Source organism: Drosophila ananassae, chromosome 3L, assembly GCF_017639315.1.
Source record: "Drosophila ananassae strain 14024-0371.13 chromosome 3L, ASM1763931v2, whole genome shotgun sequence".
Classification (NCBI taxonomy): domain Eukaryota; kingdom Metazoa; phylum Arthropoda; class Insecta; order Diptera; family Drosophilidae; genus Drosophila; species Drosophila ananassae.
In genome coordinates, this window is record NC_057929.1 from 14,594,460 (window position 1) to 14,611,745 (window position 17,286).

At 44.2% G+C, this 17,286-nt stretch overlaps 3 protein-coding genes across 3 annotated transcripts; 1 reads left to right on the forward strand and 2 right to left on the reverse strand.

The window, feature by feature from the left end:
- Positions 1–45: 45 nt before the first annotated feature.
- LOC6496318 (serine/threonine-protein kinase Genghis Khan) lies at positions 46–6,491 on the forward strand. The gene is made up of 11 exons (XM_001960652.4): positions 46–205; positions 962–1,180; positions 1,240–1,511; positions 1,574–4,489; positions 4,550–4,826; positions 4,883–5,311; positions 5,377–5,583; positions 5,641–5,826; positions 5,890–5,983; positions 6,038–6,234; positions 6,301–6,491. The coding sequence occupies exons 1-11, from the start codon at positions 178–180 to the stop codon at positions 6,399–6,401; spliced, it is 4,926 nt and encodes a 1,641-aa protein (XP_001960688.1). The 5' UTR covers positions 46–177; the 3' UTR covers positions 6,402–6,491.
- LOC6494235 (E3 ubiquitin-protein ligase RBBP6) lies at positions 6,488–12,256 on the reverse strand. Its single transcript, XM_044715878.1, has 12 exons — positions 12,141–12,256; positions 11,267–11,452; positions 10,970–11,207; positions 10,743–10,916; positions 10,550–10,689; positions 10,333–10,491; positions 9,964–10,265; positions 9,552–9,892; positions 9,116–9,265; positions 8,766–9,059; positions 7,435–8,708; positions 6,488–7,212 (listed from the first exon to the last, which is right to left on the reverse strand). The coding sequence occupies exons 2-12, from the start codon at positions 11,430–11,432 to the stop codon at positions 6,689–6,691; spliced, it is 3,762 nt and encodes a 1,253-aa protein (XP_044571813.1). The 5' UTR covers positions 11,433–11,452; positions 12,141–12,256; the 3' UTR covers positions 6,488–6,688.
- Positions 12,257–12,610: 354 nt separating this feature from the next.
- LOC6494234 lies at positions 12,611–17,219 on the reverse strand. Its single transcript, XM_014907194.3, is given in 7 exon segments — positions 12,611–13,958; positions 14,068–14,545; positions 14,654–14,866; positions 14,868–15,294; positions 15,387–15,500; positions 15,647–15,735; positions 16,936–17,219. Coding segments are annotated over 6 exon segments (2,325 nt in total). The 5' UTR covers positions 15,687–15,735; positions 16,936–17,219; the 3' UTR covers positions 12,611–12,905.
- Positions 17,220–17,286: the final 67 nt, after the last annotated feature.

Here is a 17,286-nt window from a genome sequence, read left to right on the forward strand (position 1 = left end):
TCCGTAAGATAAAATATATCGAAAGAGACACAGTGCCGACACAGGGTGACTGGAGCAAACGGATAAACACAGGGCGACACATACTTGGAAAGGGGGGCCTTACACAGTATTGGGGGAAAACATTTGCTGCACCGTTCGTGAATAAATATGATTTAGTCCAAAAATTAAGCACTCACAATGGAATACGAATCTTCCGAATTCAGTGGTAATGTTTACAAAACGCCGACTCCCAATAGTGATAGCCGAGTGTTCAATTTGTGTGTTAATTGACGCATTTGTTTTTTGCACAGCCTGGGATATGTACATACATATCCATATAAACAATTATTTATTTATAAATATGCGGAAGAACAAACAAATATACTATATATGCCTACGCTTAGATCCGTATGTATGTGGTTATATATTTAATATTCTCCTGGACGGGGGGTCGCCGCAGTTCGTATGTAATACGCCGCATACATATATTTGAAAAATCGAAATGTCTCTGACTGAATTTGGCCGAAACCGAAACTGAAACCGAGTTGAATTGAAGCTGAAACAATGGTATCCGAAAAGAAACTGGAAATGAGTGGCCTTCCCGGGCGGAAAGTTAAAGTGAATTGGCAAAAAAAAAAGACTATTTTCTATTTTGGGTCATCGAGTTTCAGCCATTTTAACAAAGCATATAACCTCCCCGTTTGAGCTGAATTTCAGCCCCCCCGAGCCACATTTTTGCGTTGGAAGGAGCCAGGTGACTGCGATTCGGCCGTGGGTGCGGCATTGTTATGGGGCTTGTGCAGTTTTATTGCAAACATTTGCGAAGACCGAGCTGTTGTTCGTTGGTCTGTGTGTTTTGTGTTAAAAAAACAATTTGCTTATTAGTTAAAAAAAGGAGGCCAATCCTCTTCGAAAGTCTTATCATCGCAGCTTATCGAAGACAGATTTCTAACGCCGCTCTAAACTGTGTCTTTTTTTTCAGATGTTACGACTGGCAGCTGCAAGAAAAGGCTCACATTTCTGAAATATATTTTAAGTGACATATCGAGCGACCAAAAATGGGCTGCCGAATTCGGGGAGGACACGGAAGGACATCAGTTTTCCTTGGACTATCTGTTGGACACCTTCATAGTCCTCTATGATGAATGCAGTAACTCTTCCTTGCGAAGGGAAAAAGGAGTCTCCGATTTTCTCAAACTATGTAAATACATTATAAATATTATTCACGAATGAGAATGGAATTAAAAACTATTATTTCAGCCAAACCTTTCGTGCAAATTGTACGAAAACTCCGTCTAAGCCGAGATGATTTTGATATTCTCAAGATTATCGGGCGAGGTGCCTTCGGAGAGGTCTGCGTCGTGCAGATGATATCCACGGAAAAGGTCTACGCCATGAAGATCCTGAACAAGTGGGAGATGTTGAAGCGGGCCGAGACAGCCTGTTTTCGGGAGGAGCGCGATGTGCTGGTCTTTGGCGACCGGCAGTGGATCACTAATTTACACTACGCCTTTCAAGACAATATAAATCTGGTGAGTATTTCTCACTTCCCTTATCCATAAACTTCACTTTAATTATCCTGTGCCCCTTTCAGTACCTTGTCATGGACTACTACTGCGGCGGGGACCTCCTGACCTTGTTGAGCAAATTCGAAGACAAGCTGCCGGAGGACATGGCCAAGTTCTACATCACCGAGATGATTCTGGCCATCAACAGTATTCATCAGATCAAGTACGTGCACAGGGACATTAAGCCGGACAACGTCCTGCTCGATAAGCGCGGCCATGTGCGGCTGGCGGACTTTGGTTCCTGCCTGCGACTGGACAAGGATGGCACGGTCCAGTCTAACGTGGCAGTCGGCACACCGGACTACATTTCCCCGGAGATATTGCGGGCCATGGAGGACGGCAAGGGGCGCTATGGAACCGAGTGCGATTGGTGGTCCCTCGGAGTGTGCATGTATGAGATGCTGTACGGCGAGACTCCCTTTTACGCGGAGAGCTTGGTGGAGACCTATGGCAAGATCATGAATCATCAGAACTGCTTCAATCTGCCGACGCAGGAGACTATTAACTACAAGGTATCGGAGACATCTCAGGACCTGCTGTGCAAGCTGATTTGTATACCGGAGAACCGCCTTGGCCAGAACGGAATCCAGGACTTTATGGATCACCCCTGGTTTGTGGGCATCGACTGGAAAAACATTAGGCTGGGGCCTGCGCCATATGTGCCGGAAGTGTCCAGTCCCACTGACACTTCCAACTTTGACGTCGACGACAACGATGTCCGGTTAACGGACTCTATTCCTCCCTCGGCCAATCCCGCCTTCTCGGGATTCCACTTGCCGTTCATTGGCTTCACCTTCTCACTCACCAGTAGCTCTCCCTCTGACTCGAAGAAGAACAGCTCAGGATTCGGCGATACTCTGGACACTGTCGGCAGTCCCCAGCAGGCCACCATACCGAGCAACAACTCTGAGGCTTCCGTCGACTCCGCTCAGGAGAAGCAGCTGAAATCGCTGTCTGAGCAGATAGCTTCCTTCAAGCAGGAAAAGGCAGAACTAACTAAGCAGCACAACGAGATCTTCGAGAGACTCAAAACTCAGGATGCAGAGCTGCAGGACGCCATCTCCCAGCGCAACATAGCCATGATGGAGTACTCGGAGGTCACCGAGAAGCTGTCGGAGCTGCGCAACCAAAAGCAGAAGCTCTCGCGCCAGGTCAGGGACAAGGAAGAGGAGCTGGACGGGGCGATGCAAAAGAACGACAGCCTTCGGAATGAGCTGAGGAAGTCGGACAAAACTCGGCGGGAGTTGGAGCTGCACATAGAGGATGCCGTGATCGAGGCATCCAAGGAGAAAAAGCTGCGGGAACACGCCGAAGAGTGCTGCCGGCAACTGCAGCAGGAGCTGCGGAAGGGCTCCTCCAGTCTGGAGACTACCATGCCGCTGAGCATCTCCTCGGACATGTCGTCGTATGAGATCGAGCGAATGGAGCTGCAGTACACGGAGAAGCTGAGTCACCAGCAGACGCGCCACACCATGGAAATGGACGCTCTGCGCTCACAACTTGGGGATTTGGAGAGCTCGAACCTGGAACTATCCAAGGAGCTGCAGCAAACACAGGAAAGGCTCAAGTTCACCCAGCTCGAGTCCATTACGGACTCGGCGGAAACGCTCTTGGAACTGAAGAAGCAGCACGACCTGGAGAAGTCATCGTGGTTTGAGGAGAAGCAGCGACTGAGTTCGGAGGTGAACCTCAAGTCAAAGAGCCTAAAAGAACTACAGGCGGAGGACGACGAAATCTTCAAGGAGTTGAGAATGAAGCGCGAAGCCATTAACCAGTGGGAGCGGCAGATGGCGGAGATCATCCAGTGGGTGTCCGATGAGAAGGACGCACGCGGCTACTTGCAGGCACTGGCCACCAAGATGACCGAGGAGCTGGAGTATCTGAAGCACGTTGGTACTTTCAACAACAACGGTGTAGACAATAAAAACTGGCGGAACCGACGATCGCAGAAATTGGACAAGATGGAGCTGCTTAATCTGCAAAGCGCTCTTCAGAGGGAGATTCAAGCCAAAGCGATGATATCCGACGAACTGAGCCAGACCAGATCGGACCTCATTTCCACCCAGAAGGAGGTGCGGGACTACAAGAAGCGCTACGACTCCATTCTCCACGACTTCCAGAAGAAGGAAACCGAGCTTCGGGATCTGCAGAAGGGAGGCCTCGAGTACTCAGAGTCGTTCTTGAACAAATCTACTCATCACGGGCTCAGCAATGCCTTCTTCCGGGACATGTCGAAGACGTCGGAAGCTATAGACTCCGGCGAGAGCTTCGGCAACGAATCTGGCGACAATTATACGCCAAACTTCTTCCAGTCCGGCAATTCTGGCATGCTCTTCAACTACGAGCCGAAGTTTGCGGGCAAGAATAGCAAGGAGAACGCTTCCATGAAGGAGGTCTCTGTGAGCGATCTGTCTCGAGCAGATGACAGCGACATAATGTCGCTGAAGGAATCTCAGAAGAAAGTGACCGCCGGCCATACGTCGATCCACCAGTTCCTGGTGCGTACTTTCAGCAGCCCGACGAAGTGCAACCACTGCACCTCCTTGATGGTGGGCCTGACGCGGCAGGGAGTGGTGTGCGAGATCTGTGGCTTCGCCTGCCACACCATCTGCTGTCAGAAGGTGCCGACAACCTGCCCGGTTCCCATGGACCAGACCAAGCGGCCCCTGGGCATCGATCCAACCAGGGGCATTGGAACTGCCTACGAGGGCTATGTGAAGGTGCCCAAGTCGGGGGTCATAAAACGCGGCTGGATTCGTCAGTTTGTGGTCGTGTGCGACTTCAAGCTGTTCCTCTACGACATCTCGCCCGACCGCTGTGCCCTGCCTAGTGTGAGTGTGTCCCAGGTGCTGGACATGAGGGATCCAGAGTTCTCGGTGGGCAGTGTGCGGGAGAGCGATGTGATTCATGCCGCCAAGAAAGATGTGCCATGTATTTTCAAGGTAACTTCTGGTTATTCTTTTTGAAGAGTCTTCTTTTGAACTAAATGAGTTGGTTTTTAGATCAAAACTGCGCTTATTGACGGAGGACTGTCGTTGAATACTCTGATGCTGGCCGACAACGAATCGGAAAAGTCGAAGTGGGTCATTGCCCTGGGGGAGTTACATCGAATATTGAAACGAAACAGCTTACCAAATACTGCTATTTTTAAAGTCAATGAGATTCTGGACAATACGCTGTCCTTGATACGAAACGCTTTGTGTTCCGTCATCATCTATCCAAACCAGATACTTCTGGGCACCGAAGACGGCTTGTACTACATTAATTTAGATCAGTACGGTAAGTACAATGATTCTGATCCTTTATCTATATGACTAAAAGATATTATTTAACAGAAATCGCTCGTATTGGGGAGAGCAAGAAGATCCTTCAGTTGTGGTATATCGAAGAGGAACAAATTCTCGTTATTTTGTGCGGCAAGCAACGAAACTTGCGCTTGCTGCCCATAAGAGCGTTAGAGGCTAGTGACGTCGAGTGGATCAAGGTGGTCGACTCGAAGAACTGCATATCGGCATGCACTGGTATAATCCGCCGGTTCCCCAACATTGTCTATTCATTCATCATCGCGTTGAAGCGGCCCAATAACCACACACAAATCGTAGTCTACGAAATCAACAGAACGCGCACAAGACACCAGAAGACTTGCGAATTCACCATCGGCTACATGGCCCAGCACCTGCAGATTCTATCGGATATGCGCTTGGTTGTGGCTCATCAAAGCGGATTCACTGCCTACTTTTTGCGAGGCGAAGCGACTGCAATGTGTAAGTATTATTACTCTTAAAAGTAAGAAGGTTTAAGACTAACTTGATTTCCTTCATCGAAACAGCTTTGGTTCATCCTGAAAACCAGTTATGTGCATTTTTAAACTACTCCGGAGTGGATGCGGTTCGAGTTATTGAAATCCTTTGTCCCAGCGGCGGAAACTTTGGGGAGTACTTGCTGGTATTCCAAACACTGGCCATATACGTGGACTTGCAGGGACGCAAGTCCCGGGACAGGGAAATAATGTATCCCGCCTTCCCCACATACATAAGTAAGTTTCATATTGTATTGCGGGCTTCTGTTTATTAACTCTCTGTTTATCCATCAGCCTTTTGTGATGGCCATTTGCTGGTGTTCTCGGACACACACTTGGATATATTCAACACCCAGACCGCCGAGTGGGTGCAGTCAATTGGTCTGAAGCAATCACTTCCATTAAACAATCTGGGCAATGTGGTGTTGTCTTCCGTCAATGACACCCCCTTGATTGTTTACCTGTCCAATATTCACACAAGTACGTTGAGATCTTTCTACGAATAGTGAATTCTTTGCTAAAAAGTCTGTGTTTTTCTTGCAGAGGGCCTTTTGCAATGTCGTGACGGAACTCGAAAGGGACTTCCGAACATAAAGAGGAGATTTTCTATAAGAGAGATTAACAAAACAATCAAAAGGTAAGCTGATCATTAAAAATAACTTGAATAGATAATCTAATTACTTTACTGCAGCGATCGTAGATCAAAGATGATATCAGCACCGACTAATTTCAACCACATTTCGCATATGGGCCCCGGCGATGGCATTCAGAATCAACGACTCCTGGACCTACCAACCACTCTCGAAACAGCCGATCAAGCCTGCAGTCCAATAATACATTCTCTGAGTTCCATACCGCAGACTAGAAAATCAAATTTTCTAGAACAAGGCAAGTGCTATTGGGATTTATTTATTAGACAAAGCAGTAACACCTTCTTTGTATTCAATTTTTCAGTGGATGCCAACTCTGATGATTATGGAAACGATAATATAATCTCCCGAACGCCCAGTCCAATGGCATCGTCCTTCATGGACGGCTTAAGCAATAACGAATAATTTCAGTCAAAAAAATCTCTACACATGTAATTTACTCGATTTTTTAAGATAACTGTTTGTAATAAACATATTTAATTTCTCGAATATCAATTTAAATGCGTCTTTATTTTAATACATTTCAAAAATCTATACCAAGTACTAGCAATCATAATATTTCCTTGAGTAGATCTGTTTTTATTTGTTTACTTATCTGCATGATTAATACATACATTAAAAATCTTTGATTTGTACACAGAAATCTTCAATATTTATATATTTCTTATTTCCTAGCCTATCCGTATAATCATCTACTTCTTCGATTTCTTTTTCTTCTTCAAGATCTTGCTCTTCTTTTTGCTCTTCAGATCCTTGCGCTTCTCGCTCCGCAACGAATCGGTTGACGAATATTTGCCATGCTTCTTCAGTTTCTTGTCCTTTTGCTTCCTTTGTTCATTGTCGGAGGACATTGCATCGTTGTGCACTGCGTTATCATACTTTAAGATTAAACCACTTGATCCGCTAGTTTCCCCAAACTTTCTAAATGGATTATCCGGCCGGCACGGCTTCGCAACGGCTTCCTGCCGGCTCGGCTTTGAGGCAACAGACGAAATTGTTCGATTATCTCCAGACTTGGCGCTGCGCCCGCCCCTCCGATCCAAGTCGTCGCTATTGATTTGATCAAACTTTGCGAGTTTGCTGTCGGAGCGGTCCTTGTAGTTGCGCCGGTTCTTGTCACTCTCCGGCGACGAGCCGCGCTTGTACGAGTGTCCCTGCCGCTTCTCGGATGCAGCGTTCCTGTCCCGGGACCTATTATCCCTATTATCTCTGTTGTCTCTATTATCTCGGTTATCCCTATTATCTCTAGTGTCCCTATTATCTCTTTTATCCCTATTATCTCTGTTATCTCTATTATCTCGGTTATCTCTATTATCTCGATCATCTCTCTTATCTCTATGATCTCTGTTATCCCTATTATCTCGATCATCTCTCTTATCTTTATTATCTCGATCATCTCTCTTATCTCTATGATCTCTGTTATCCCTGTTCCTGCTGCTGTGGCGGTCCGATCTTCCTCGGTATGATGCATCATCGTCGGATCCTTTACGTCCAGCTTCCCGGCGATCCTCTCGCCTGTCTTTCTGCTTCTCCGGCGAACGACTTCTGTCGCGGACCACTTTGTTTCCCAGCCTCTCCTTTACCGACTTGTTGCCGGCTCGTCTCGGCGAGGCTGAGCGTTCCTTGTCATTTCGTAACGACACGGAACGGTCCCGGCTGTTGCCCTTTGAGTTGATAATGACCTGAAATTCCACAGGACGAATGGCGTTTATAGCCTTCGCAAAGATGGCGTTCTCCGCCTTGCGAATCACATCCGAAGTAATTTCGGACGGGTCGTCTGAGTTTCCGGCAAACTTCTTTGAGTCATCCAAGTTGAAATTCAAGCTGTTCTCCTCCAGCTCCCACTTTGAAAGGCTGCCATCGTTGCGCTTTTTGGAGGCAGAGTTATCCTCAGTCGACGCTTCCGCGCTAGCATGGTTCTTCTTAGCCGGAGGAGCTTCTGCAGTGTCCGTAGTACGCGCTGGAGAAGTGCCAGCCGGTTCGAGTTCAAAGTTTCCCTCGGGAGATCTGTTGGATTTGAAATTTGGCTCGTTCAGGGTCGGACTATTGTTGCCATCCGAGTCAGATCTGTTCACAGAAGCACTCTTCTTCTGCCGATCGCCCTTTTCTTTCTTCGACCTCTTATCCTTCTTGCTCTTCTTCCGCTCGGTCTTGTCCTTTTTCTTCTTCTTGCGCTCCTTGGACGCCGTAGGACTTTTGGCTTTGTTCTCCTTGCCGACATTGGGCCCCGGTTCAGACTCATTGGTTCCTGTTGGATCTGGTGCGCTGTTTTTGGGCTTGGTAGCCAAGTATTCATCAGTGTACAGTGCCTCCGGAGTTTTTGGCGTGCCCTCGCGTTCTCGCATGTGGGACGCCGACATTTTGGGGGTCGTGATCTTTGCCGGCGGCGTCAGACTTCTATAGCTGCCATCAAGCGGCGGCTTGGGCTCCTTGCTTTTGCTGCGGGTTCTCTGCCTTTTGCGGGGCACTTCGTCGCCTCTGCCCTCCTCGTGCCTCTTACTCTTGCCACCGCTGCTGCTATGAGAGACTTCAACGTTAGTCGGGTGCTTGGTTCTGTAGCCGTCATCCTCGGCCAGCTGCAGTGGCTCGAACCCAGGTGGCGGAGGCTCAAGAATATCCGGTTTTGGTGCGAAGGGCTTACTGTTGTAGGACTTGTCTCTATAATCCGTTTTGTAAGCAGGCTTCGGAGAAGTCGAGCGGCGATGCCCAGATCTGGAAAATAGTTAGAGATTAGTTAATTGAAAAATAAATAAAATTGAGCAAGATTACCTCTTCATTCGGCCACCAGGAGATTTGGAACCATCTTTTAGCGGTCGACTAGAACGAGGATGGCGACTGGGCCTCTCATAACTATACTCCCGCTTTCTCTCCCGGGAACGGGGCCTCTTGTCTTTTAAGTTGTCCCGGATCGAGTCCTTCTCGTACAAAGGCGACTTAAACCGATGGCGCTGCCTGTCCGGTGACCTGGATCTGTGGTGATCGGAACTACGGAGCCGTTCCACCTTCTTCCTCTCCTTCTCCTTCATAATGCGATTGAAGGCTTCCAAGGGATCATCAATCAGTCTGTAAAATGATAATAGTTGGAGTGTTTTCTCTAAAGGTTTAATGTCCTCACTTACCCAGAACCAACTTTGGCGGCCACCCCTTGGTATATAGATGCTAAATTTGGGGACTGAAATGGTTGTGACATATTCATATTCATACTTCCTCCCGACGATCCGTACGGTGCACGCATTGGGTGCACGGATTGGTTTTGATACGGCACATAGCTGCAATTTCAGAAGTTAATTACAATTCAAAAAGCATAAACTGATACTTTAAGCATTGCTGTTTTAATAAAACACTAAATAAATAATCAAAAACAACAAAGCCACTAAGGGCTCCACAGCCTAAAACTTAGGATAATCTTAACTAGGCATTTAATGTCTCTAGGTGGCTTAAAAATAGGAGATCAGTCAGGAGGACGATAATCAGCTCTCAGCTCAGAAATCCATTTGTCTGAAATCTCGATCCACTTGGCGCAGGATCCATGGAGGGTGGGGAATAGTAACCTACCTTAGAGGAGGCCTCTGACCCATGCTGTTGTACCCGTTGTTGCACGGCGGAATATGATGGCCCATCATGTGCATTGGCGGCGGGCCTCTCTGCATTGGCATATACGACGGTTTATATGCATTCGATCGGCGTGCTTCCTCCGCCCTCCGCTCCTCCTCGCCCATCATATGGCCCTGATAGTTCATGTGCATTCCTATGGGAGTCGGCAGAAGGCTTCGTTCACTCTTTCCCGACTCGGACTTTGATGATGGACGGTGCTTGTCGTGCTCGGAGGCATATTCCGACTTTGGTTCGCGTCGGTGAGAGCTCTCACTAGTTTTCTGTGAGTAATTTGGAGATGCCTTTAATAAATGAAAAAATATTTAAACGAAGCATTAGTGTGTTTGTTTCAAAAGGGAAATTAGCAGCGCACCTTTCTTGAGATTGGAGCAGAATCTGCCGCTGGCTGGGGCATTTTTATTGTTATATTATCTTCATAATCAGAATCGTATTTGTCTTTTTCCTTTTCTTTTGGCGGCTCTTCAACAGCCAGAGTTGGTTCTGGCGACTCTGACTTTGGCTGCTCCTTTTTCCCATTGGTTTCTGTTTCCTCAGGCTTTTCTACCTTCTCCGGTTTCTCTGGCTCCTCTGGTTCTGGCTCCACAACTGGAGGTTCCTCTTCTTTTTCCTTTTCTTTTTCTTTTTCCACGGGCGGCTTCTCTTCATTCTTAACAGCTACAATGAAATAAATGTTTTAAGCAAATATTCTACCTCCAATCTGTATTAACTTTGGCAAGCTTACCTGATTTAACATTACTGATTTTGTAGCCAGTTTCGTTTTTGAAGGCATTAACCGAATTCCTTAAGAAGCGGTTTGGAATCAACGAGCCTGGCGAGCAATTTTTCTCCTTACAATCTGGACATTCACTGTCCTCCGACTCTAGCAATGAAGTGCGCACACCTGAAAATCATTAGACATTTACAATTTTGTTAAAATATACTAGAAACTAAGATCTTACAATCGTCGCAGAAGGAACTACCGCAGCAGGGTATCATGACGGCATCGACAAACAAATCGCGGCATATTCCGCATATCAAGTCTTCAGGTATCTCTTGGTTCAGTTCTGCCGGCACTACAAACTGGGCTTCTTGCTCCGCTCTATAATTCGTTTTATTTAAGTATACATTTTGGTGTTAAGTGAGAGTACCTACTCTGGTTTGTCCCTAAAGGAACGGGGAATGCCAGTGTTTCGTTTGACTTCCTGCTGGTCTTTTCCCAATATGTAGGGACAGTTTTTAATCCAGTGGCCGCTCTTCTTGCACTTGTTACACCGGTAGGATGCTGGAACCTCCCCGACCTGGGACTGACCCTTAATGCGATGGTATCTATAAGAAAATAAAATTATTAAGAAGCTCCGTCTGCCGGTTACAGCACTTACGTCTTGGGATCGTAGTCAACAGTACTTTGCATCATCATGGCCTGGATTTTGTCCTCCTCACTGCCCTGCATTTTGGACAAGTCCATGTTGAAGTTGTCCTGCTTGTTCGTCGGCGCCGCGGTGAAGGCATTCTCTGCTGACGGTGGCTCCCAGCCCTTCTTGGGCGGATGGGCTATTGGTATTCGGGATATAATCAGTGTGGTGTTCTTCGGAATCAGGGTTCCATCTTCTTTGTATTCTACGGGACGAGAAGAGACTGTATCTGGTGAACTTAACAGGGACTGGGGGCGTACAAACCTTCTTTGCTCTGGGCATTTGTGATTTGAAGATCAAAGTCGATGACTTTGCCCAGCCGCTTCTGCTGTACAATTTCCCTCTTCAAGTCCCCGACAGAAATGTGAAGACCATCGAACGTAATCGTATCGAAGTTGAGAGTACTTTTGAATTTATAGTGCACCGACATCTTTAAATGGTATTGGGGAGCTGCGGCAAAGATTATTATTAACGTGGTGTCTCAGGAGTTACAAGATTATAGTGTATGCTTTAATAGATAAATAATGCTGATTTATATAAGAGCGGGCGCACAGATGCCATCTCAGAAACGAGATTGGCTTGCGGCAGAGATAAGGTTGTCTCGGAAGTGTATCCAAGGTTTGTTGGCACAAGATCCGATGAGAGATGCGGCCAGATACATTACCAAATTAACCTTTCTAATCGCTCCGAAATCTGAAAGTGGGCCACCAAACAGAGGCGAGATATTCTTTTCCAAATCCGCTAATATATAATCACCACGATTGCCGATGTTTTATTTAATCACAAGACACGTTAATGCCAACATAAGTATGTGTGCAAGGTGAAATCCTACAATTGACGGAATACGCAAAGGCTCGCAAACATGCGGCCAAAAAAAATCGAATATTTTGAAGGGCCGCACTCTCAAACCGGAACAAAATAAATTACGCGAATCGAATTTTTCAGTTATGCTAACAACAAAAATTGCATGTGCATAAAAATATACACGCGAAAACACACATTTATACAAGCGATTCGCACGATAGCAATAAGGCGTATGTAAAGTCCACGATTAAACGCCCCAAACGTCAGGCGGTATGGCGCACAAACCAATTGTCAAAAGCCGGCAAACAATTGTGAAAAACAATCAATTACTTACACTATTTTTAAGCATATTCCGACGATTTTTTTGTAGGGTTGTTGATAATATATCAAAACTAGAGGTGGAAAAGGTTCGATAGAAACATCGATAAGTCGCTGCTATTTACATACTAAATTTTTTACATACTAACATTTTACATACTGATAGTTCAATGACTCAGTACCTTCAAACCGTCATATCAATATGAAAAAGATAAATAGACTATTTTGGGTAATACATTTAATATATTTATATATCTAAATAACAAAAATGTCGATTTAAATGAAGCCTTCAAAAGAAAATTATTATCAGTACCGCCATACTACATTGTTATAATCAACGGTAAATTTCTTTCGGATAGGAACGATGGAAAGGAACGGAACCCTTGGAATGCAAGCTCTGATTGGAACTTAATAAAAACATTTTTTAAAATTTTATTTCAATAATATTAAGATGTTATTAAATAAAAGAAAACAACAATTAAAGAATTAGGAAATAAAGGGTTTGAAAAATTTATTTACTGAGCAGTTTAACCAAACAACAACCATGTTTTTGCTTATCTAATTATCCAAAAAATTCGTTTAATTCTTAAATTTAGACTTATTTAAATTATTTATATTTACAACTTTTGCGACAAAGTTCACGTAACATCTAATAAAATCTATTGCTTTTTATCACCGCCTTTTGATATTTGCACATGAACTTAATTATAATACAGGATTTCTAATTTCAATTGAATTAATGGATTCAGGCGCCCCCTCCGTACATCGATGTATTTAAGAATTAACCAACATAAGCAAAGGGAGGATACGGAGGAGGATAGTAGTTCGGGAAGGATCCTCCGTTGTGCTGAACGGGAACAGTGGCTGTGATTACTTTTGTAACAGTGGTTGGAACAACGGATGTGGAGAAGATGGTGGTGTAGGCAGTTCTTGCTCCAAATGTTAGCTTCAAAACCTTTGAGCTGGTTTCTGTAACCATGGATTGCTGGATTTCAGTGGATGTGATCAGTTGCTGGGGCGGAATGGGCAGTAGGGGATTAAAGTAAGGATTGATCGAGAATGGGTATTGCGATGAGGGCATGGAAATAGTGGCAACATCCGTGACATATTCCGTCTTCTCAACAACGCCAACGGACTTTGAAAGAGTTCTCAAAATGGTCTCAGTTCCTCTAACCAGTGGAACGACATGGGATTCCCAAAGGGTTTCCATTTTAATTACCGGACGCGTCGAAGTTACCAAATTATTCTGCACAGTTTCCGGCAGGCTAATTGTTTCCGGAATCAGCGGATTAGTCACGTTGCTCTTCAAATCCACCTTGTTCTTGGGCTTGATTTTGGCATCGAATTTTCCCAAATTATCCTCATCGCCGAACTCAAGGTCCAAGTTGATTTCCGACCCGGCCTCATCCAAGCTTCCCTCAAAGTCCTTAAAGTTCTTTGAAGGATTGAAGTCTTCGCTTAATGGGGAAATGGTCTGGGTCACTGTTATCAGGCTGGTATAATCATATGTCTGGACCAAAGTTATTTGGATTGTTTCATTTCGCTTTTCAAAGACGATGGGAAGGATTTGTGTTTTTAGTTTAGTTTGGGTGATTGAAAAGGATTCGGTGATAGTTTCCAAGCTAGGGGTCTCTGTCTCATCTCCCAAAATAATGGGTTTCAATGTCATAACGCTACCAGCCAGGGTTTTGTCGTCAGCACTAGAAGTAGCCTCTAGGATATTCTCTGTTAAGGGACCATCATCTTCAGAATACTCCTTCGTGTGCTCCTCTTGGATAACCTTTTCAATTGTTGAAGTAACGGTCAAGAAACGCGTTTTCTTAACAACTCCAGCCTGAAAAATGTATTATATTACGATTTAATTTAGAAAAAACTATATAAAATTTTAAAGACAATATATAATAAATAAAGAATACATTAAAAGGAAATGAAATATATCTTACCTGGAATATAAACGGAGTCTTGATGGTGGCAATTTCGTAGTAGGTATCTATGAAGGGCTGAGGAGTGGATATTTCGACGTTCAATGTCTGAACAAAGTACTTGGAGTTGGCTTCTTCGTTGTTGTTCGCCACAGGTCCATTTTGGGAGCCAGATGCTTCCAAATCTCGTCCATTGTTAATGGCCTGATTGGTAATGATCTCTGGCAGGGTGTCGGGATCCGTTGCCAGCAATGTATCATTTTGGATGGTGGTCGGAACATTGGGGTTGGAGTTCTTCCTAATGTTAACTTTGGGCTTCGGCGAGGACTTGTACTGCCACCTTCCAGGACGTCTATTAAGCTTGAAGGTGTTTGGGCTTACAACGGTGACAGGTTCCTCCTGCACCGTATTTGCTTTGGAGCGATAGGAATGACGAACTGTAGTTTCTGTCGATGATGGAGTCACTACCACTTTGGAGCTTTGGGTATGCTTGTTCCTCCTGAAAGTAGATTTAAATATGCGTATGGAAGTGCGGTGAGCTTATTTAATTGGCGAGAAAAAAGTCAATGATTCGAAAAAGATCTCACACTTAAAACAATGGCCTTACCTTTTTCCCTTGGGGCGCGATGATTTTCTTGTGCTGGAGCCACGGTTATCGCGACCATTTGGATGGTTTTTTCGAGACGACGACGTCGACTTGCTGGACACCAGAGTCGATGGAGCAGACTCTCTCACAGTCTTACTCGGTTGGATCGTGGACGCCGTTACTGGTTTGTTTGTTCGTGTCTGACGTGGCTTACTCTTTTTTTCCGTACTTGAATTGGGGGTACTGAGAAACTTTTGAAAATTTCGCAAAATCTTTTGTGGTGGTAGCTAGCACGGTTTTAACCTCACTCGATCTTGTCTGGTAGCCGTGAATTGGCTCCTTCTTGGATGGATACACTCTCTGCCGATCGCCATCGTTCCTCGACTTGAAGTTAACCAGACGATAGGTTTCTTCGGCAAATTGCTCGGGTTGGCGAGAAAGTAGATCATATTCAGGGGTATTCAACAGAGTTTCGATAGGGGAGTTGTTCGAAATATTATTGTAGGAATCCACATAGGAAGTTTCGGTTTCCACATTAACATTCGATTGGGTCACAATAAGAGGAGTTGGCTTAATGCCCACCTTCTCTTCAACTTTTTTAGTTTCTTCCGGTTTTGTTTCAATAATATTTATAATTTCGTGGGTACTATTCGACTTTAATTCTATAAAAAAAAGTTATTTAAAAACAACAGCCATAAGTTATTTAATTATTAAGAGAAAGTAATTAAATGCTCTTTTAGAAATAAAAACTCACCGAATGCTGGAGAGCTTTGGGGGGAGAATACCATAACAGTATTACCAATTGTGGTTGTAAAGTCCAAAAATCCATAAACTGTTTGAGTTAGTAACTCGGTGTCACCGCAATAAGCTGCAGATGGAAAATTAATTCAAAATCGTGGCTAAGACAATATATTATCATGCTAAAGAGCTCGTTTATTCGATATTAAATCGCACACATCCAATTAACTAATATTTATAAGCGTTTCAAGGGTTTCGAAAATGAGGCAAACTTACCGCTTCTGAGGGCGCAAACTATTAGCAGGTATCGTAACATCTTTACAAAGGTATACAGATCAAAAGCTTAGAAAAATTGTATTGAAAGTCTGAAAAGGAAAATAGTTTATATTCACAAAGATGCGTATGAGTTAGTGTAGAAAGAAAGCTTTCACCAGATTCGATTAACACATTTTTAAATAAATACTTCGCTAGCTGAATAATTAAGTCTTTGAATTTGGGACAAACAAAAGACGCTGAAACTAGGATTATATTACAAGTTCGAAAACACATATCTCTTTAGTGGATGATCTCGCAAATTTGAATTGTATATCATTGAGTTTTTATCGCAAATATATGCAATAATATACGCTTTTTATGGTTTTTTACAACTCTTAAAATTATTTTAGGGTTGAGGCTATATAAATTATCATTAAATCAGATTTATCACTCTATGTATCACTTGTTGGCCATGCGTAATTGCTGTGGGCCTGGCCAGCAGCATGTGGGTCGTAAAAGTGAGTGTGTGCTCGTACATTCAGCGAATAACTCCGTGAATTATTCATGTAAGTAGGTCTCTTATGTAAAGCTTTATATACTCGCACGATACAGTTAACTTTGTTTTGATTTCCTATGATCCGATTGTGATCGATTCGATCGTTCGTTACACCATTTTGGAATGGTGGTAAGCCACTTTGCCCACTGACTACCAGTAGTTGTGTACCAATTGTGTTCAGAGAGTAGTATTCATTAGCCCGCCGTGTTGTGGCATTGAATCGCGTAAAGCAATTTTAGTAGGGTGACTTTGGTGGCACAAAAAAATACACAAGAAATATGGAATACCAGAGCCTTTCGCTCTTTGACTCGCAAAAGCTGTTTGTCGGATTGTTAGATCACTTTGGCAAGTAATTTTAAAAGGTACTGCCTCAACACCAAGAACTGGTCAGATCACTTTTTTCATTGTACATTGTACATCGTATAGCAGTTGATCAGTTGAATAAAACACCTTAGTTGAAGCGAACAGTACGAATTATTTTCTCACCCACTGTATGTAACCACCTAGCCTCTAATGCACACGCACACAAACAGAAACCAGGCTTAAAGACAATGAAACATTAGGTCATTGAGAAATATTAAATAGAGAAAGGCTTAAATCCACAACGCGAACGGCCACTGATCGTTATTAAATTCAGTTTCTTTGTCGGGACAAATCCACTCCACTTTTATTTGAATTTTTGTTGGATTTTTTAAACTAATTCACAATATTTTCTTTATATTTTTACGATCGTCACAAATCTGCATATACATACTATTTTTTATTGATGCATTTGTGAAAACATATTAATTCAGGTTGAAACTCAATCTCACAATGCACTGATCTGGTTAAAACATATTTCGAACGAGATCATTAAGGCACACCACTAGACGATTTAATTATGAAACTGAAAGCGAGCAAAACTGAAAAAAATATATGTTTTTTGGATCCAAATCCGATGTTGCCGCTGCCGCTGCCGCTGGTGAGCCAAAGGCGAAGCATAAAGTGACTCTGAACGGAGTTACCATGGCTTGCACACATGCGCGCCACGAAGAGAACGTCAACATCATTAATTGAGTTGGCCAAAAGTAGGGGTACCCACTACGCGCCAAAACAGGTTTGCCCC

Excerpts from the sequence above, each read along its gene's own strand:
- LOC6496318 (XM_001960652.4), top strand. The coding sequence starts at position 178 with ATGGAATACGAATCTTCCGAATTCAGTG. Across the intron at positions 1,181-1,239 it reads CTCCGATTTTCTCAAACTAT|CCAAACCTTTCGTGCAAATT; the intron begins GTAAATACATTA and ends CTATTATTTCAG. Across the intron at positions 1,512-1,573 it reads TTCAAGACAATATAAATCTG|TACCTTGTCATGGACTACTA; the intron begins GTGAGTATTTCT and ends TGCCCCTTTCAG.
- LOC6494235 (XM_044715878.1), bottom strand. The coding sequence starts at position 11,432 with ATGTCGGTGCACTATAAATTCAAAAGTACTCTCAACTTCGATACGATT. Across the intron at positions 9,266-9,551 it reads GGTCAGAGGCCTCCTCTAAG|CTATGTGCCGTATCAAAACC; the intron begins GTAGGTTACTAT and ends CTGAAATTGCAG. Across the intron at positions 7,213-7,434 it reads AGGAAGATCGGACCGCCACA|ACAACAGAGATAATAGGGAT; the intron begins GCAGCAGGAACA and ends GAGATAATAGAG.